Raw genomic sequence first — 21,142 nt, 5'->3', positions numbered from 1 at the left:
GCATATGTGCAGTGTGTTTACATTTGTGTGTGTGTGTGTGTGTGTGTGTGTGTGTGAGAGAGAGAGAGAGAGAAAGAGAGAGAGAGAGAGAAGGGGGGGGGGTCTGTCCAAAAGTTCTTTGTTCTTCTTCTGTTTTCTTGCTCCTTCCTTCCCTCTCTCTCTCTTCCCTCCTCCTGAACAAGAGTGGCCATGTAAGCTGTTGAGGTCCCTAAAAGGGGCAAATGAAGCCGTGTGTGTGTGTGTGTGTGTGTGTGTGTGTGTGTGTGTGTGTGTGTGTGTGTGTGTCTGTGAGGTGGAGAGAGAGCAAGAGAAAGAGAGAGAGAGAGAAACGACCTGGTTGAGTGTAGAGAGGAGGAGGAGGAATAAATGAACTCTCCGCCCACCATGAAAAGAGGAGGTGAAATATGGGGATAGAACCATGATGTCACTGGCAGCCAATGGGAAGTGTGGGCTGGGGACTGTTTAAGGCCCGTCAGCTGTCCTGTTCCATCCACATCGGCTGCCCTCTTCTTCTGATGGTACAGTAAGGCCAGGCATGGCTGCCCAGTCTCTGGCTTTAGCCCTCTAGCCTCTGACCTTTGACCCATGTGCCTTCCCCAGGCCCTTATAGTTAAACCCCTTACTCCCAGTCTCCATTGCTCTTGAGCCCAGCTCTCTGTAGTTGATACTGTCGCTGATTTGCCACCGAAACCCTGGCCCTAAACTAAATATAGTGGAGATTAGATAGGAGACTGTGCTCTGTTTCCTATGGTTTCCATGCTATCATGACTGTACTGCTTGTGTTTGAGACCAGAAGCGAATGGAAGACTTGCGTCATGGTGAAGTCTGATTAACACCAAAACTTCGACTGAAACTGAGGAGCTGTGTCTGTGCTGTGCCTGTGAGTGAGACTCGCTGAAGGTGACTTAACCCCACTTTGAAACTTGTAAACAAAGACGTTTTTTTTTAAAAATTTATTTACACTCCGCTGCGCAGGCTTTATGCAGCTGCCATATTTGGTGCTGTTGTTACCCAGTTACTAATGAACACGTGCCATTGTGACGTCGCTGTTCATTACACTGTAATGACTTTTTTAGTTTAACTGGTCTCCTTACATATGGTAAGAGAAACCAGCTGTTTGGTTGTCACCTCAACCACCTGCTGGTGATGGTTAAGGTAATATAACCCCCACTTTTGGCATTCAGGCACTCTCTTTGGAGTGAAAGGATCAAGTGAAAATCAGCACGTTGTTAAGTGCTGCCAAACATTTCCCATGAATTGGTCTTCTTTGGCCTTATCAGTGTGCAAACATGACACAAAAGTCAGCAGTAAGTGCCTTTATTCTTCTGTGTTGTTCAGCCGTCCATGAAGTACCTGCAAGCTGCAAGCGTTTAAGGAAATTGGAAAAACAAGCATGAGGTTTGTGTATTTATGAGGACAAGGTAAAACCCTCTCACTTGAAAGGAAGCTCTGTATACAACAGATACTGGATCAATACAATAGCATTTTACTGTGATGCCATCTGGGACTCTGGTATCTTATCAGACCATTGCACTTAAAAGGACTAGCCTTAAGTCTCAGTGCAGGCTCTCCAGTTGGAGAGAATATTCTCGGTGTCCTGTTGTAACAGATGTTAACTCAGGGCACAACTGTCCCTGCTGAACCCGCAGCTTGTCCTTTTTAAAGAACGAGCGCAGCCTCACAAAAAGGATACTGTGTGTACCCTCAAGAAACTCACTGTGAAAATGAAATTAAGTGGAGGAAAAAGGAAACCCTAAATCCAGATGTCATATTTGAAGTAGCTAATAGGGCTGTACAGAACGTCAGGCTCCACTGAGGTGGCAGACACTGTGGCGTATTTCCCAAAGTGAAGAGGGAGCTGCAGTGGAGAAACAGGCTGAGCAGCGGCATTTCACCGCAGTCTGTCTGTGTGTGCCAGCAACCAGCCACTGTCATCTGAGAGACAAGGAAACTGCAGTCAGACATACAAAGACTGCAATGTAAACTATGTGCATGATATCCAGACACAAGCACCAGCCCTTACACACACACATAAAATATAACCAAAAAGAACAGTAATTTCAGGATTTACAGTCCACCGGCTATCAGCTCAGTAATCGACTAATGGCCTTCTCAGTGTTTGCAAAGCACTCAGTTTTAACCTGGTGTGAATACTTGCAATTTACCCAACCTTATCCCCATCAACTTTGTAGCTCAAGGCGAATGTTGCTATGCTTAATCAGGATTGGATTAGGGCCTCCTTGAAGTTGATGTGAGATGAAGATGTGTCATTTTGAATCCAGACGTCATGCCAGCAGGGAGAATGTATGCCGGACGGCGTGCCAGGATGAAGTCTGGGCACCGTGTGCCGCAAAGCTGCAGATGGTCATCTGCAGAAATAGGCCTTGGCACCAGAGTCACTACTATTCTGATGCTCTGATGATGATAGGCTTGAACCAAGTTTGGGTATAGAGTGAAAATGTTACACAGAGTAATGCACAGGGTTGCTTGCAACATTGCACAGGTAGTGTAATGCAATGTTATTAAAGCGCTGTGCATTTAGTTTGAATGTGTAAAGGATTAACATTGGTTCATGTGGCTGGAGGTTCTCTCTGTTTAGCGGTCTGTCTGGGGACAGGGGATACGCAGCCAGGTTTTAGACTGTACCTGCAAGCATCCTAATGAAGCAGTAAGTTGTGTATTTCATGTGTACAGAGTGTTATGTTTCTCTCTTGCATAGTAAAACGCGTGTTTGACGGATACCATGAACGGTTTATGCGAGTAACCAGGCATCGGTTTTGAATGATTGTCTCTTCTGCACTCACAAGCGGTCTGAGAGTCCAGTGTGTAGGAGGGTGAAGGGATGTGAGGGCTCAACACGCTCTCACTCACCCAAACCAGTCACGCAGCTAGCAAAACAACCAGCCAGCACAGCACTGCCAGGAAACACACACTGTACTTAATGAAGCAGATCTGTGAAGTCAGGTATTTTTAGAAGCCACCTTTCTTGAGAGGAAACACATCCGAATCTGTGTGTGTGTGGGGTGGGGGGTGGGGGTGAGAGTGGGGGGGAAGGGGGAAGGGCATTGCCCGAGTTCTCCCTGAAGTAGTTTTTCCTCATACTAATGCCTAGTTTAGCAACTTACTTTGCCATGCAGCCTGTCACGTTCTGCGCCTGCCGCTGACATGATAACTTCTGTGAATGTCATTATGGATCTTAACCAGAGTGCCGAAAACAACAAAACATTAAACTGGCTGTACTTTGATTTGCCCCTGCTCAGTGGACCCACTGTTGAACTGATTTTCTTTCTTCAAATGACCAAATCAGCATCTGGAACGCAGCAGGTGATGGACCTACTTGGCATCTATTCCTTTATAAGCGCCACAGAGAAGGCTTCTCTGTATTAATATTTGATTTAGATGTGTCATTCAGCGCGGAGCTAAAATGATTGTGCGCCATACATTTGCGTGATGGCTAACTTACTGGGCCGTTTATTCAAGACCCCCTCCCGTGTCATGACAGCCGCTATGAGTGAGTCCTCGGAGTCAGTTGGACAGTTGCCCGACTCAGTGAGGAAGATTGCCGCAGAGGCCTGTCTTTAGGCTACAAATATGACTCTGTCAAGGGATGAACTGGGACTCTGGGACCTCGAGCCTACAAGAAATCTGGCCTACAGGGATTCTAAGGTTCATCTTGGGTCCAGGCTAAATTCTGGGGTTTGACCCGACTGCTCACTTGCACACACGAACACTTTTTTTTATTTGTTTTTTTTTTTAAAGGAACTTCAGTGTGTTTATTTGCACTCTGTGCAAAGTGTCTTCTGTATCTGTTTTTGAGTTAAAAACAGTTACTATTATTATTAATTAATGTGCAGATTATTTTCTTGAGTAATAGAACTGGTTTCTGGAAATGGTTTAAAATGCCCAATTTAACTTTTTGGATTTTTTATTTTTGACACATGACCCCAACAAAACGAGACCAAATTGAACTTCAGGGGCAGCAATTTTCAGCTGTTTCACATGAATTTTAGGTTTTCTGCCTTCCCGCAAACTAAATGGTGTATTTATTACCTTAACCCACCACTTAATAATTTGAATTTCTTGTTTCTTGGCCTAAGATTTTTACTTAACAGTGATGCAAGACAATGACTCAAATTTTTAAAGTCAAAAATTATTGGAAGTTGGAGTAGTTTATGTCTGTAAAAATTACAGCGCTATTTGAACAGTTGCTAGTTTTATGCCCAACTTGAACCAACCAATGAACTACTGACCAATCCTTTCACAGCTGACAGCTAACACTGAATGAATAATGTCAGATACCCTCAGAATATTCCTGTGCCCTGTATACTGTATGTCATTGTTTAGTAAAATACCAGTTAAGATGGATCTTCTTGCTCACTTTTTCCACTGGTTTAGCTTGTCTTTAATAGTTTTCAGACCAACCTCTTAATCCTCAGTGATGAAAGCACAAAGTGTTTTCACATGTGATGGCGCTGCATACCTGTGTCCTGTTAGGTGCAATCAACAACAAAGCAGCAGCAGCAGCAACAACAACAACAACAACAACAACAACAACAACAGCAGCAGCAGCTGCAGAGTGAGCTGGGGCCTGAGGGTAGAAGGAAGGTGTGTGTGTGTGTGTGTTGTTGTGACTGAATGCGAGTGAGGGGAAATGCCACGCATGCCTGAACACACAGACCAGCACATAGTTGTGTGAAAAACACATTGCTGGTCTTTAGTGGGCATGGGAGTGGAAGAGACCCAGAAACACTGGGACAGGGAGGAATGGGCTCAAACACACCTTTGTGCGCAGGACTGAACAGAGATTAAGCCAAGCTTTCCTGAGCCAGCTGTCTGCATGAGAAAATCACATCATGATGCTGTTGAGTGTTCCCGCTCTGAAAAAGAAAAAAAAAGAAAACGCTCTCTGCCCAGTCTGCACGGTCAGACACACTCTGTCTGAAAAGGTGAAACTCACCACTTTAGATTAGATCTCTGTAAGACAGCACTGGAATCTCTAATCCGGTTTGCCTTTGGCTCTGAGCGGAGGAAGCATCCTCTCTCTCTCTCTGGCCGTCTGGGTTGATGTGGTTTAAACAAGTGTCTGGAGTGATCCACTGGGGGCTCCCAGGGAGGATCGGGTTGCCGGATGAGGATGTGGCCTGATGGAGCTCGGGGAGCCGGGGGGTACGGGCTCGCGATCCAGGCTGCAGCAGCCCTTGACAGGCCTGCCGTCTGCTACTGTACTCCTGTTCAGCTACCTTACTGTCTGCTACTCCTCTCAGCTTCAGTAACCTGAACATCACTCCGCACAGAGTGGGAGGCTTCACAGCCCCACAGTGCAGTGGATTACTGTTAGTGTGCAGTAGAGTGAATACTTTGGTAAATGGAGGTGATGTAGAGATAAATTTAATCATGTCCTAATGGAGCTATGGCCCCGTTTATATTGTTGGGCAAGGGCAGGCGGTGCGATTGACACTTAACATGCAGCTCCTGCAGGAACCCCCTCAGCACATCATGTGAAATTTAAAAATTGCTCATTTTTATCTTAACTAGATTTATACATTCAACTAAACCATCTTTAAAAACACAGCCGATAAATGTATCACTCCCTACAGGAAACCTTAATTTAATTCCATCCGAGTCATGTTTTGTTGTTCCGCTGACCTTCCAGTTAAGTGTCAGCACTGTTTACAGGAATAATGCTGCTGAGGCTTGTTGTTGAGTAAGCTTCGTCTGTTCAGGTTTCCCCTAAACTTACGGTTTTCCTGAATCTGTGGAAAGGCCATGCTTAATCACTATGGTTACCGCTCCCCCTCCCAACGCCTGCTCAAGAGAGGACTTGTTTACCATCTCTACTCCAGACTCAATAACATGTCAGTCATCAGGATTAGAACCGCCCCTGCCCACCTGCTATTGGTCCAGCAGATAGCTCCCAGTTCAACCCCCACCCTCCGCTTTCCCGACACCCTCCTCCCTGCTGTCCCTCCCCTTGAGCCCCACTGTGAATAATGAATGATTTCCCAATTGTCTGTCACGCTTCCTACTTATCTTCAATGACATGGGGAAAACAATGAAAGAATGTTGATTTTTTTCATGAAAAATGAAATATTTCATCTTTTATTAGATTAGATTTGAATGTTTCATCCTGGCTAGCACCTATGATTGGTTAGGAGAAATCATATCTGTTTACCAAACTTCTTTTATTTTCACACCATACTTCATCTTCAGAGGTGGTGGTGGCCTGCTGGCAGTAAACGTGTCACCAGCCTCCCAATGTAAACAGTGTAGTAGTCTACTTACACAGTGTGCTCTCTAGCAAACGGGACATGACTCACATTCATACGAGAGGAGAGCTGCTGCGCTGCAATCCTCTTCCTCTCAAGCGCCAGCGTTTTTATTCAGTAAAGTAATGCATTCGTTTGAGAATCCAACTTTGAACCCTCTCACCCATCCTCCTACCACACACACAGGCTCAGACACACTGAGAGAGAGAGACAGAGAGACATACAGACCCTTTTCCAGGCAGACAGTGTTGAAATCTGGCCATCCTGTTATCAGATGGAAGCTGCTTTTTTTTGGTCAATGCAGACTGTGTGGAAAGGGTAGGGGTTAGGCATGGTTGAGGGGCTCTGGGTCACATGACCCTGAACTGCCTTCTTGAATGCAGTGGTTTAAGAAGACAAGGCCAGCCTGACGAAGGCATAAATTTGACGCTCTGTGCTTGAGCTCTGCCGCTGGCTCCTTATATTTTTATTGGTTTGATATGGATACTTGCATGTTTGTGTTTTGTTTTGTGGTTTTTTTTTTCCAGCTATATTTTCCTCTGATTCAATCTCACATTACACCTCTATGGTCATGTTTGTAGATAAAGTAGCCTCCTCCTCTCAGGTTTCCATAGCAATTCCTAAAGTTGTTATTGTGTTGTTGCAGCGGAACAAGGGATTAACATTCTCCCCCTTGAATCCTCTGCTGCCCGAAACATTCTGCAGATTCTTCACATAGTCCGGCGACTGGAGACTACCTTTAGAACAAAAAAAAACAAACAGTGCTCGGCACTTGTCTCTCTCTCAAGCCTATTATGATGCGTCTTCCTCCCCCTCCGACTGTATTTAATGGCGGTTTCTAGGGATGTCCCAGCTGCTCTGAAGGAGGCTCCTCGGCTCTGGCTGTTGTCTCGTTCACTGTTGATGCGATGGACCCGGCTGCTCCACGTGTCGCAGTGCTCTGGCGAACAGCAGGGACAGGCTGGTGGTTGGCTATGGTGCCTGACCTGACTGTTTGCTCAGGGAAAGAGCAGGAGGGAGGGAGGGTTGTGTGACTACTGTATGAGAGGGACAACATCATAAACCTCCCTACCCCCCACTCCCAGTAGTTTGACTTCTTTGACTCTGCAGCTTCACATCATTGTCAGAGTTTTTGTTTTTGTCTTCCTGTCTTTCAACAGTTCCACGTTGTGATACAGTATACACTTTAATAGGGTCAAATCCCAGCCTGCTGATGCTTCTAATTTAGTCCTGCTCATATTAACCATCCTCTCTGGGGACTACAAGGAGGATGGTGATGACTTATCTGAAGAGGAGCCCCTTGTTAGGTAGTCCCTTTCCTTTGATGTAGTGGAAACCCACAATACCCCACATAGCTATGTGTAGAGAGCAGCAGTGTGGAAATACGGCCGCATTAGGAGCATCTATTAATAGTGGATTGTATCCTTGATACCGTGGGTTGTTTGGTCACACAGTGAAACCGGGTCGACTTATATGGATTTAAGGCTGCAGCTCCCCCTCCCTCTGCTTTCTTCTGGCAGAAGGTATGCATGTTTGGAATTTCTCTTCATTGAGGAATCTGTGAAAATGATGCGGAAGGAAGGGACCTCCTCCAATAAGGCTCATTAGAGTTTGCCTTGGCTGCCCCCTTTTGGTAGGATTCCAAAAAAAATGAATCCTCACTGAGGTTTCTCCTTCTTTTTTTTTTTTTTTTTTTTAAATTCTCACTCCGCAAATGTGCAACACCGATCGGCCTTGCCTTAAACACACTAATGTCAGCATCATGTTTCCAATCAAAATCACAGCTGCCATGCAGGAACCTGTGGGTGTTGGCACGTAGCTCTAAAAAAAAAAAAACCTTTGCCATTTTCTTTGGAGCAGATCCAGAAGAGTTAGTTACACTATTCATACAGCACCATAGAGCCCGTCAACACCTGGTGTAGCAGAACATGTACGTGGTGTGAAGCTGCACATAGCACAGCAAAGCCCCCACAGATAAGCTCTCTCACTCTTACTCTTTCTCATGCCATCATGAAACATTACTTGCCTACATTACTACAGTAACTGCTGTGTGATTTCAAGGTCTGTCTTATCAGGAGACACTTATCGGAAATTCCTGAGGTGCTGCATTGTATTAAAGAATAAAGATATTGTATCAGGTCTACTGCAAGAGATAAAATTTTCTGGTTTTTTTTGTTTTTTAAAGAAATTGTCAGAGTTTTGTTTTTTCTTTTGTCACAGAATCCTGGAGGATTTTTTTTTAAACAGACCATTTCACCTTTCCTGCTCTATTAGATTTAACTGAATGTGAGAAAGAATGGCAAGTATTTGAAACGCTGTCAGGAGTGGGAATGATCGCTCCCCTTCCCTCTTGAAGCGGAGCTGAAGTTGTGACATTGTGGGATTGCGTGTGTTTGCTCTGCGGCATTGCTGTAGCGCGCCGTCACGTTCTTAACCTACACAGATGTTTTGTAAAGCAACATGAAATATTCATCGAGAGATTAGCTCAGCAGCCGGCTTCGTTCTCTTTAGTGACTCGCAAAGTAAACCGGCGATGCTCCAACACCCGTGTTTAATTTAAAAGCAAATACACAAGCAGAGCTCCTTTTCCTCTTTCTCTGCTGGCACACGCAAATATTCACATACCAACATGCATGTGCACACATGTCACACTCACATGCAGTCTCATCAAGTGCATTCTCCTAAGAGTGTCTGCCATTAGGATAGTTGAAACAATAGCACTGGTGACAATGAAGTAGAATTTGTAGCAAATGAAAATATCGCACATGAAAGAGAGTGGTGAAATGTGTGTCTTAGCGTACTTTTGTCTGAGTGTGTTTGATTGTGTGTGTGTATGACTGTGTGTGTGTGTGTGTTTGCGCACATTTCCTTCCAGCTCTGGCTTTGCACCAGGAGGCGGTTGCTAAGGAACCAGGAGTGCTGTGCCTCTTATTTCAGTTCAGTTCAGTGTAGTTCAGTTCAGCTTTATTGCCCCTGTGGGGGAATTTGCTTTGCAGCAATAACAAAAGAGCATAACAATAAATAGTAAACACTTCAGGGCTTAATACGCAAACAACACAAGGGTGTGGGGGGCTGGGCTTTGCTGCCTCCACAATTTCTAACACGCAAAGAAGAAGGATGATTTTTGTTTATCAAACATGCAGATTTCTTATCTGTTACACATTCCACCAAAGGAACCTGAACCCTTGACCCTTTAGTTTTTCTTAGTGTTTCATCTTAACTCATCAAACAGGGAACAATAATTAGCAGAAAAAAAAACAAACAAAAAAAACTTATCACCAGGCCTTTCACAATCAGTCATTCAAGTCCACGCATACACGCCAGGTGCTTTCTCTATGGAGTGGACTCACTGGAAACTAGGACAGTCCTGCCTGCAGTGTCTCAATATTAGTTAACAGTGGGAATCATCTGCTTTCCTCACTACATCTGCTTTTTTCAGAGGTGCTTCTCTATAAATAGGCCACAGTAAAAAATGCTTTTGAACATTTAAAATAGACAAATTTCCATTTGCTATTTTCATTCGCTGTCACTGTTGATTTAGGCATGAAGCCGACCAGATTGTCAGTAGTAGCTGGTAAATCTACAAACAAGCACTGATCTCATTTCGTTTCCGTCTTATTACCTGAATGTGTGCTTTTGTGTTTTCTGCCAAACTTTGGGCTTGGAAAGACTAATTCTCTCGGGTTTAAAGCTGATACATCAGTGGTCATTTTGTAAGCGTTGTTAGATAAATCTGACAAACTGTCATGATTCACAATCTGTCAGATGTGCAATTTGTCTGTCCCAAGCTATGGGAAAAGGCTGTGTGTTATTGATAACATATTGCCATGGGTTTTGGTTTCTCAGTGATGCTCAGTAAACAGAGGAGCTTCTATTATTCATGTTACACAAGCTTAATTTGAAACACACAATCATTTTACTGTTGCTTTTTCTCGCCGCCTGGAAAGATGCACAGTGCTTTTTTTCTTAGAAGCTATGGTGATAGTGTGAGTGAGAGGTTTGTTTGAGCTGAAACAGCCTTTTCTTCTCTTTCAGAAGTGTATTAATGAAATAAGATAATATGCTGTGTTTTCTGTCTAAAAAAATCAACTGGTAAACTTTGATCGCAAAGACGTTCAGATTTTTTCTGTGGCTTTTTCGGATACACGTTTGTTAAAAAAGAAGAAGCGAGGATAAATGTGCTACCGGGAACTAGTTTTTCAAATTGCTGTTAAAGAATTGATGATGTTGTGGATGATCACATTAGATGAGATCACATTACAAGAGGCCAGCTTTCTGTTTTACCAGTAAAACCCTGCTGGCACTCCAGTTTCTCCAGCTCCATGACCTTGCTGGCCAACATTTGTATTTTTTTACTTAACCCCTGTATACATATTTAGAGGTGCGTGCATACCGCATATGCACTCAGCTGCCAGTTTAATAGGTAGCTTAATAAAACAGCCTTTATACTGATCATTTTCTGTTGTACGATCATGCTGACAGGCTATTGTTTTGTCCACCCCATTCATATCAATAAGGGTAGGCTAAATAACATAATAAGATAGAAATAGACTTGTTTGCATACTGTTTGCATACTTGCACACAGTTCCTAATAAAGTGGCAACTGAGTGTACATAAATGTCTACACTGTGTGTGTACACTGACTCGGCACTCTTTAACCTGCTTTCTCATCTGTTAAAGGTCTATTTTAAATTTTGTACGTGACATTTAAATAACAATCTGTGCTTTCTGAGCATTAGTTTTGTATCCTTTTGACCTTTATCATCCTTGACTGTAACAGCATCCCGCAGTGCAGACTGTTTACTCCCACTCAAAACAAATGACCTCTTCCCCATCTTTCTCTGTCTGCTCCAGTATGCCCGGAACACTGCAAGTTTGCCTGCACAGACAGAGGGGAGTGCTGCCACAGCCAGTGCCTGGGCAGCTGTACTGAACCCAACAACGACATGGCCTGCTCCGCCTGCCTCCACTACCACCACGAGGGTCGCTGCGTGCCAGACTGTCCCCCAGACACTTTTAAGTTTGAGGGCTGGCGCTGCATCACCATGGACCTGTGCTCTCAAGTGCACCTGCCCGGTGACACTCACTTTGTCATCCACGGGGGAGAATGCATGCCTGACTGCCCCTCTGGCTTCACACGCAACGAGACGAATCGGTAAAGACGTACCCTTCACTTCTAGTTTAGGTCCTGACGATTCACAAACACCCCGCCACATGACGCACAAGATGTACACAATATTAGAAGAGCTGCTTGAAAGTAATCATTTTGAATTAGGTCTAAGATTTCTTCATCTACTTTAATGTTCTGTAGTTGAACTGGGTCATAACCTGATCTTTTTAACAGAGAGAGCCAGAGGTCTGAGCATTATTTCCTGGCTGGTTTTTCTGTGAATAGCAGTGCGGTTTCTTTTCAGTATTCACAGGCACTAAAGCTGCTTGTGTTCACTGTGTACTTCTGCGCAAAGAATTTATTTGCATAACGTGTCCTTGAGCTGAACTTCACCTGACCTGGCCCGTCAATGGTCTTTTTCTTAAAATATGTCTCTGGAAATTCTGAAGGTTAAGAGCATGTTCGACTATTTATGATTCAAGTTTAGATTTTCTATGATATTGTTTATAAAGATTGAAAGGTGCTCAGCTTATTTTGATCCGCTTCACCACAAGTAAATATTTCAGATTAATGTTCAGAGGTTTTAAGAAGAGACTCACCTGACATTTGTTTGTCATTGTCTTAGAATAAGAAACCTTCTTTGTGTGCAGCTTTCCTCCCCGTTTCGTCTCGTCAATTCCCAAACTTTCCATGCTGACTCTTTGCTGCTGTATGTCTTTTGGACAATACTACTGCTGTTTTGTCTCTGAGGTCAATACAGTGAGTCACTCTCTCACGAGTTCAGATGAAAACCCATAAAAGATTAAACTCTCTGCATGAGAGATGACCTTGTATCAAGCAGTGAATTTATTTGCCTGAGTCCCCTGGAATGCTTGTGAGTTAGGGAGTGGACAAATGATTTCAGGATGAGGTAGAAAAGTTCACGTAAGATTTTGCTCATTCTTTGACAGATTTTACTTAGTGTCTCTTCCCGTTCACTCCCTCTTCCCTCTGCTTCTGCTGTATACAGTATGTTATGCAGTGCCTGCAACGGCCCCTGCGATAAACCGTGTACATCCCCAGTCATTGACTCCGTGGACGCTGCTCAGTCCCTGAAGGAGTGCACCATCATCGAAGGCAATCTAGACATCAACATCCGCCGTGGAAGTGAGTGCTTTTAACACCACATATACTGTAAATTTTGCAGTGTGACTTAGCTTAGCCGTACTACACCTCTGAACATCTTTGTGGACTGAACCACAACATCAGCAGTGACTGCGCAGATTATACACACTAGTAATTCTCTGTTCTCAAACACTAGCCAAAACTACACATAGAGTATTTTATTTGGCTACGGTCTGCCCCACAATATGCTGCAGCTATCCTTTACTTAACTCCACTATGTTGTACTTGACTGCCCTGCAAATATTATGATGGCTGAGACAGATATAGTAGAAAAGCTTGGTGGTCTAATCTTCTGGGATGCACAGTGACGGCCACCAAATCAACAATACATCTGCTTCCTGCACTCTAACCCAATTATCACATTATGCTATAATGCTGTTTATTTGCTCAGATGAAAGGGTGGCTCACAAGCTAATCTCCCAATATGATAAAGCTTATGCAGTGTGGTGTTCATTGGGATATTTGCATTAAGAGCGAGTCTGGATGTCACAGTAGATGATGTCCCTGTGCTTTTTTTTTTTTTCTTCCTTAACGTGGCTTTCGTACACCGCGTGTTTATGTTCATTCCCTGTCCCCAGATAACATAGCGTCTGAGCTGGAGAGCTTCATGGGATTGATCCAGAGAGTGACGGGCTATGTGAAGATTCGACACTCCCACGCACTTGGCTCGCTGTCCTTCCTCAAGAGCTTGCGTTACATCAATGGGCAGGAGCTCATCGACAAGTATGGCTCGTCTGCTCTGTTTTGTCTGCACATTGTGTCTGTGCATGTGTGCACGCATAGAATTAGAGGACATGAGTAAACCGCAGCCCAGCAGGGAGACTGCCACCAGTGTCTCATTGAAGTTGCATTACTTGTGGAATGAGCGTCAGCCCTGGATGGTGGATGAGTACATTTATGTAAAATGATAAATCTAAATATAACAGCATCTAGGGAGGAACGCTGTTTCCAGATAGTGTGGTATCATTTTAGAAGTGATTCACACGGACTAGATAAGTGAGTGTGGCCACAAAGCCAAATGGAAAGTCTCGGGTCCATCAGTCCTGGCTTTATCAGCAGCAGTCTTAGATATGAGGGAAAGTTTTTTTGGTAATGGCCAAAGGGGTCATGGGAAATCCTGTCGCCCTTCGTGTTGTCATTTCTCCCAGGGTAAAGTTTCACTCAGAGGAATGCTGTCAAGGATGGCAGACATTCCCTTCGCCCTGGAGGTGTTCTGCTGATGTTACTTGCACTGCTGGAGCTCAGAGTGTTAACACTTTTTCTGTTTCATGTCCCTGTCTGTACAAAAGCCAGACTCATTGTCAGACAGACGCACAAACCTTGAGCTCATGAGATGTCCGTCTCTGTATGTGCTTAATGCTGCCACCAGGTGGCAAAAGCTTCCTTGAAACAATAACAATAAAAAATGTTTTGTTGCTCCTCGTGAAATGGTTGTAACCTCCTGATCCCCTCCTGTTATCAGCATGTATGCGTTCTCCGCCATCAACAACCACCACCTGCAGTATCTGTGGGACTGGAATCAGCACAACCTGACTATTCTGAATGGACGTCTCTTCTTTCGTACGAACCCTAAACTCTGCATGTCTGAGATCCACAAGATGTGGGATAAGACGGGCATAACTGTGAAGCCAGAGGAGGGTGATTTCCGTAACAACGGTGAAAGAGCCAGCTGTGAGTATATTCGCACTAAGTGATTGGGGCAGGCTGATCTACATTTAGGAAAGAAAGAAACAATGTGTTATTTCAGTCACTGAGTGTGTGTGGATATGTTTTGTTATGCATATCTCATCAAGCGTTCTGCTCTGTTAAACAGGTGAAAGTCACATCCTGAAGTTCAAGTCTAACAAAACCTCAAGCCATACGATCAGGTTGACGTGGGAGAGCTACCGAGTGCCGGGCTTCACGGACTTCAACAGCTTCATAGTCTACTACAAGGAGTCGTGAGTTCTCATTAACTAACTTATTTTCCTCTATATGTGCGAAACAAAGAGTGAGTATGAATGAGCTGTTTGTACACAAACGGACCGAACTGAATGTTTTCAGTGCACAACATTTCTCTCAAAATTATCTGTCTCAGGGAAAAAACAAAATCTTTAATGATCATATCTGCCTGTTTTTGCTTTTTTTTTTTTCTTTTTTTTTTTTTAAGCCCCAGTCAAAAATTTACTCTGTGCATTTCACATTTTACAGTTTTTGAGTTTCTGGTTTGGTTTCCTGCACTGAGGTGTCCTTATTTCAGATGACCAATAGACAAATGTCCTCAATGCAAAACAAAGAACCAGACGTACAGCCTCATGTTCTTTATTCTGCGTCTGCTTGTTTGAGTTCTGCATTTGATAACCTGTCAGATGTTCCTGTTGAACTGGTACAAAGCTAAACAAAAGACATGGCTAAACAATCCAAAATTGTAAAGGGTATAACATTTGTAAATAATGGCTTAAATAATGGCAAAGCCGTCGCCAAAGGCTTTAAAGGTGAATCATATCTTGGAACATTGCTTAGAATGTGTTTCGCTGTCATACCGACCATCAAAACTGATCAAAACTGAGTACATGTCATGTTTTTCTAAATGCACTGCCATGGTTTGTGTCTTTACCAGCCCTTTCCAGAACATCACAGAGTTTGACGGCCAAGATGGCTGTGGCTCAAACAGTTGGCACATGGTGGATGTGGATCCCCCTCAAGACAAAAACACTGACCCAAACGTCAACCTTCAGCACCTCAAGCCGTGGACCCAGTATGCAATTTTTGTGAAGGCCATTACCTTGCAGGTGGAGGACAAACACATTACTGGGGCAAAGACTGATATAATATACATTCGCACACGCCCGTCGCGTAAGTCAGCCTGTTGGTTATGTCTAACACTGTCTGAAAAATATCACCGACGGTAATGCAACCTGATGTTTTCATGCCACACGTCATAACTTTGACTCTGCTGTTGCAGTGCCGTCTATGCCCAAAGATGCCCGTGCTTATGCCAACTCCTCAACAAAGCTGGTGGTGAAGTGGTCCCCTCCAGCATTTCCCAATGGCAATCTGACCTACTACCTCGTCCGTTGGCAGCAGCAGCCTGAGGACAGAGAGCTCTACCAACATAACTACTGCTCCAAAGGTCTGCATTACTTATTCCACGAAGAAATAGCTTTTTTTTATTGTACTCATGTCTGTGTGCTAAATATGCAGCTCATATTTACATGCGCACATAGGGATGGCTGTTTTACTCTCAGGGAGAATTGTACTAAATGTCTTTCCCGAAATTTTAAACTCTTACTTTAATATTTTAACACAACTCTGTGCATTGCTTGTATCAAAACAAATTATAAGCAGCTGGTCTGGTAATGAAGAATGCTGCCCATCCCTAAACTCTCTTGGTTTCTTCTAAAACAGAGCTCAAGATGCCGTTCCGTATCCCAGCCTCAGGGCTCACAGACGTAGAAGAAAACACCAAGCCCACCAAGTCAGACCAGGGAGGGGAAAAGAAGACCCCTTGTTGTGCTTGCCAGAAGACGCCCGAGGAGAAGGACCGGGAGAAGGATGACCGCGTCTTTTTCAAAATTTTCGAGAACTTTCTCCACAATGCCATCTTTCTGCCAAGGTATGGTAACATAATATCAGCCTCACAGTGATGTCCTGTTCTGAACCTCTGCGAAGAGCTGCACTCGTCTGCGTTGATAGGGTCAAAGTGAGGAATGAGCTGATGGCCCGAGTGTAACAGCTCCTGTGTGGCGCTGACGGGACCTGAGCCGGCCCGCTGGGCTCTGCCCTTTTTGTCAGGCGGTGCAGAAGAGGGGACATGCTGAGTCGGATCCAAAGCCTTCTTAGCGCGCTTGTGGCTTTCTGTTGCCATGGAAACGGTGACATGAGGGGATGTTAGGACCTAGCAGGCAGCAATTTAGGCAACACAAACAAACCCAGGAGAGAGATGTGATTAAGGAGTCTGAATGGCCTAGTTTGGCTGCACACTCATAGCTGCTTAGGCTTTTGTTCCCTACAATAGGGACTGACATCTGTGTTGTGTTATCATTTAACTTGCTCGTGGCTAAGGATGTTTCACTGTTTCAAAGGCTCCCGCTCCACTCTTCTCCCACACTCCTTTATCCTCATGCAGTCACACACAAGCTAACACATGCATTTGGGAATTGGTGCCATGACTCTCAAACATCCATGACAGTGAAAAATGGAAACTTTTGATATACTTGTTGCTTCTCACCGGGAACTCTCAGCAGGTATCTTATACGTGCACATCTTTAATCGATGCCTGTGAGCCTCCAAACCAAAAGTTCATTCATTAAAACGGCATTGCGGTGCCCTTCTTGTCTCTTTCACAATGCTCTTGTGGAATTGGACTGATATGTGTTTGGAGGAAGAATAATGAAGCATGGCATTGTCTCATAATTGAACTCACCCCCCCCCAGACCACTCCCCCTCTGTCCTCCCTCTCTCTCTCTCTCTCTCTCTCTCTCTCTCTCTCTCTCTCTCTCTGGCTGTGTTGTTTTGTTATACTATAGCTGTCTAGGAAACAGGCGAGTGGCAGGTCCCGAGCCTGCAGCAAAGGGCTCGGCCTGTGTATGCACAGATTCTCTGCTGTAACAGAGCCAGCATTATTACAATCCACTCCAGGCAAAAGCCTCGAAAACTGGGGAGTTTTTTTTTTTTTAAAGTTCAGGGTTTAGACCCAGGGTGAGGGGAAAGAGGGTGGGTGAAAACAGAAACAGAAAGAAGAGGAAATGTTTTCCATTCTGTCCCCCTCCACTCGGCACTCCACTCTCCTCCTCCCCTTGCACACTCTCTTTGTCCGGGACTCCTTTTTTTTTTCTTTCTTTCTTTCTTTTTTTTTTTTTTTGGAGCGAGACAGCTGCCAGGAAATGTACAGTGAATCCATCTGGAATTTAAATGAATGAGGGTATAGCCCCATCAGCCCTAGAAGACAAACAAAACAGTAAGGAAGCAGACTTATTGGGGGAGAGGAGGGCGTCTGCAGCAAAAAAAAAAAAAAAAAAAAAGATGACGTCTGCCAGTGTCTGTTTAGGTACTATCCAAAACCTGTTATCAGCTGACTTGAGTATGTATTTACTGTATTCACCTGCTGCTGACACTCATGATGAGTACATTCAAGGTGAACTGATAAGGACTCTGTGGCAGCTAACTCTCGTTCTGTCTGATCCAGAGATTTCTTTCGCTCTTCTTCATGAGCATGCGGCATGCGTTGCTGCAGTGGAGGCCAAGCGCTAATAACGCGCCCTACTCGCTGCAGACTGAATGTGTAGTCACGGCTTCCTCTCTGGATTCCGTTGCGTAAAAGGTAGATCTTTTTTTAGCCGGCGAGGTCAGGACACTAACTGTAGTAACTCACTAGTTATAAGGTCAAGCTTCAGTGAGCTGAAGAGGTTTTTCACAGTGTTAGGACTGCCTCGCTTAACACTTGACGCTCTCATTGCACTTGGAGAAATCAGATCCCTTGAGTTTGCTTTCATCTGGCCTCTCAGTGGGGTCTGTCTTCCTAATACAGAAGATTTACTTGTCTCACGCATTGGTGTCATTACACTTTACTCTCCTGACAGTTTTGATTTTTGATGCACTGTCAGGAGCAACAGTAGCAGTTTTTCAGTGGTGGACTTGGGATTGTACCATACTAGTTATAACTGTCAGTGAGGAATGTTGACATGTCAGTGTGACTGCTCTTTCCCACGGATCTGTCTGTGTACTGTACACTCCTGTAGGTGTTTGTCAGCTCAGACACAACAGATTTACTTTACTGTAATTTTGCTCAGTTAGGTCTCTTAGTTTAGCTTGTTTTTTTTTTGTTGTTGTTGTTTTGCTTCGCTTCCGGCAGAGCTAAAAAGATTTGTCAAGCAACAGAAAATGAGCTGTTTTGAAAATCAGTTCATCAGTTTTCAAGCAAAAATGCTAAATGAAATGTTGCTCTTCCAGCTCCTTAATTGTGAGGATTTCCTGCATCTTGTTTGATACTAAATTGAGTATCTTTGAGTTTTAGACTGTTTGTTGGAAACAAGCAATTTTGGGCAGTCATCCTGGGAATTAGGAAATTGTGATTGGCGTCATACATAATTTAGAGACTAAAAATTAATTGATTAATTGAGGACAAAAACAACAGACCTAATTCCTAGTTTACAGTTCCAATCATGAGCTGTTTCATATGCTGTAATAAAAATCTAGCCACCTGTTCTTGCTCTCCTCATTACGTTTCCAAACAACCCCTAGACATTAATCACCTTGCAAGAGCTTTGCAAAGGCTCCGTAGACTGTATATCACCTGTTGTCCTGTTGCAGCTTTCATTTTCCGACTCAATCAGAAGTCAGGATGTTTTTTTTCTCAGCAGACTGTCCTGTGGGTTTCACAGGTAACAGCCAAAGCAAGGTGCCCTGTGACATCTGTTGTACCTCTGCTGCTGCCACGGCCACATCTGTCACCGCCTGTTCGCTCTCAGTAATGATGATGTCCAGTTCCAGGCGGCTCCGCAGCTTATGATGCTCTCGGTTTGGCCGCTGAAAACTGTTCATTATGAGTGAACGGTTTGGTTGATAATGTTAATTGGGAAATGTTGGACAGAACTATTTTTTTGTTCTTGCTGTGGAAAAATCTCTCTTTGTGTCGGTCTTTTTCTCTCCGTCTGTCCAACACGCCATGATCTGTCTGACCTCATCCTTCCACACAGCTCCACTGGGAGCAGGGAATACTTTGCAGCATCTGGACACATGGCGTGTGTGCGCACACAGGCAAACACACAGCAGCTCCACCCGGTTCAGCGAGAGGCTTCTGCTTTGTGCAAAATGCTTTTTGGAGATATAAAAGTACAATTATTTATTAAACATAGCATAGAAAAAAGAAAAGTGTGGTCTAAAAGCTGTTGCATCTGTTTGTCCTTCTGTATTCCAGACCTCCGGATCGTCGACGTAGAGATGTTTTTGGTCTGGCTAACAACACACTGTTTCATGAGGGTGGTGGTAGGGGGAACACCACCCTTGGCCCGGGGGATAACAGCACAGATGGCGTTCCTCCTATCAAAGAGTATCCCTTCTCCGAGGACAAGAGCACAGCAGAATATTTAGAGATCCCCAACCTGCGGCCTTTCACTGTCTACCGCATTGACCTCCACGCCTGCAATGAGGAGGTGGGGCGCTGCAGCGCTGGAGCCTTCGTGTTCTCCAGGACCAAACCAGCAGGTTAGAAACTGACCTGGATACAGTGTATTACAGCATGCTCCGCTGCAACACCTTCTCTGGCAGCACTTTGTAGATACGGTCTTGTAATAAGGTCATGTGTGTGTTTTCCAGCTGGAGCAGATGACATACCAGGGAAGGTGGTGTACGAGAGGTGTGACACGGTTGAGGGTTGTGTGGTGCTGCACTGGCCAGAGCCCGTCATGCCCAACGGACTCATCCTGATGTATGAGATTAATTTCCGCCTGGGGACTGAGGTGAGCCAAGCTGGGTATAATTGAAGACCCCCTCAGACATCTTTTAAGACATGTTTAATATATGGATACTGCTTGAAATAATAATTTATGTCTGATATGACCTTTTCACATAGTTAGTTGAAAAATTCTTAAAATTACATACATCGATATGCAGATATTTTTCATTTAAAGACACTTCATTGACAAGTCCATTGTCATTGTGTTCACTGGTGGTTTCACGTTTCCACTTCACACGTTGTATATCAAACCACAGCTTGCCCATACACGTATTTAAGATTTAAGGTGAGCACAAAGAAACTTTCCCATTCCATCGGGTGAATGTGTCTAACTCTGCATGTTCATCATTCTGCAGACTCAAAGAAAAAATCAAATATCCAAATGAGGCAAGACATGACTGTTTTTTGTCTTTGTTTCCGTTCAGCCTGAGAAACACGAGTGTGTGTCGCGACAGCACTACCGCGAGCACAGAGGAGCTCGGCTGACCAACCTGGGCTCAGGGAATTACTCCGCTCGTGTGCGTGCCACTTCGCTCGCGGGGAACGGTTCCTGGACGGAGAACGTGTCGTTCTATGTGCCTCCGCCCAAACGTAGAGCAACATTTCTCACACAACTAATACTGTATATTTTTAACTAATTTAAAGTCGATATGACGCCATGAGAAAATGCTGATTGCTTTTATTTTTGTGTTGCGCGACAGGAGACGATGGCGTCACGTTCTACTTGGTGATCATAATCCCCATCATCGTGACATTTTTCATCGCCAGCCTCACCACAATTCTCTTCTTTGTCAACAAAAAGAGGCAAGTATCTTTGTGAACATGCTTTCCCCATTATTAGATTAAGTGTCTTGATAATGTTGTTCTCCGTCGCCATGCTCATGAAGCTTAATGACCAGTGTAATGTTAATTAGAGTTAATAGGTGTTGTTCCATTAACATTCCTCTATGGTAAAGACTACACTTCCTACAGAGAGTTACACATCCCGTACACAGTCCGAACTGCCTGCTTACTAACTCAGCTGTCTTTGTGTCAGCAGGAATAGCGACAGATTGGGGAATGGAGTCCTTTACGCATCTGTCAACCCAGAATACTTCAGTGCTGCTGAGAGTAAGAACATCAAATATCTCCTCGGTTTTTCAGTTATATTTCAGTGTGTGTGTACGT

At 44.2% G+C, this 21,142-nt stretch overlaps 1 protein-coding gene across 1 annotated transcript in view; it reads left to right on the top strand.

Annotated features, from left to right (window-relative positions):
• Positions 1-21,142, top strand: part of igf1ra (insulin-like growth factor 1a receptor) — a 76,783-nt gene that overhangs the window by 41,334 nt on the left and 14,307 nt on the right. Inside the window, exons 3-15 of the mRNA XM_046394398.1 lie at positions 11,121-11,421; positions 12,386-12,522; positions 13,119-13,263; positions 14,003-14,211; positions 14,354-14,480; positions 15,140-15,375; positions 15,485-15,652; positions 15,928-16,135; positions 19,439-19,725; positions 19,837-19,979; positions 20,401-20,566; positions 20,677-20,779; positions 21,015-21,085. Coding sequence (XP_046250354.1) covers positions 11,121-11,421; positions 12,386-12,522; positions 13,119-13,263; positions 14,003-14,211; positions 14,354-14,480; positions 15,140-15,375; positions 15,485-15,652; positions 15,928-16,135; positions 19,439-19,725; positions 19,837-19,979; positions 20,401-20,566; positions 20,677-20,779; positions 21,015-21,085 — 2,301 coding nt within the window. The remainder of the gene's footprint in view (positions 1-11,120; positions 11,422-12,385; positions 12,523-13,118; positions 13,264-14,002; positions 14,212-14,353; positions 14,481-15,139; positions 15,376-15,484; positions 15,653-15,927; positions 16,136-19,438; positions 19,726-19,836; positions 19,980-20,400; positions 20,567-20,676; positions 20,780-21,014; positions 21,086-21,142) is intronic.

The sequence above is a fragment of the Scatophagus argus genome, chromosome 7 (assembly GCF_020382885.2).
Source record: "Scatophagus argus isolate fScaArg1 chromosome 7, fScaArg1.pri, whole genome shotgun sequence".
NCBI lineage: Eukaryota > Metazoa > Chordata > Actinopteri > Scatophagidae > Scatophagus > Scatophagus argus.
This window is presented reverse-complemented; position numbering and strand designations above follow the sequence as displayed.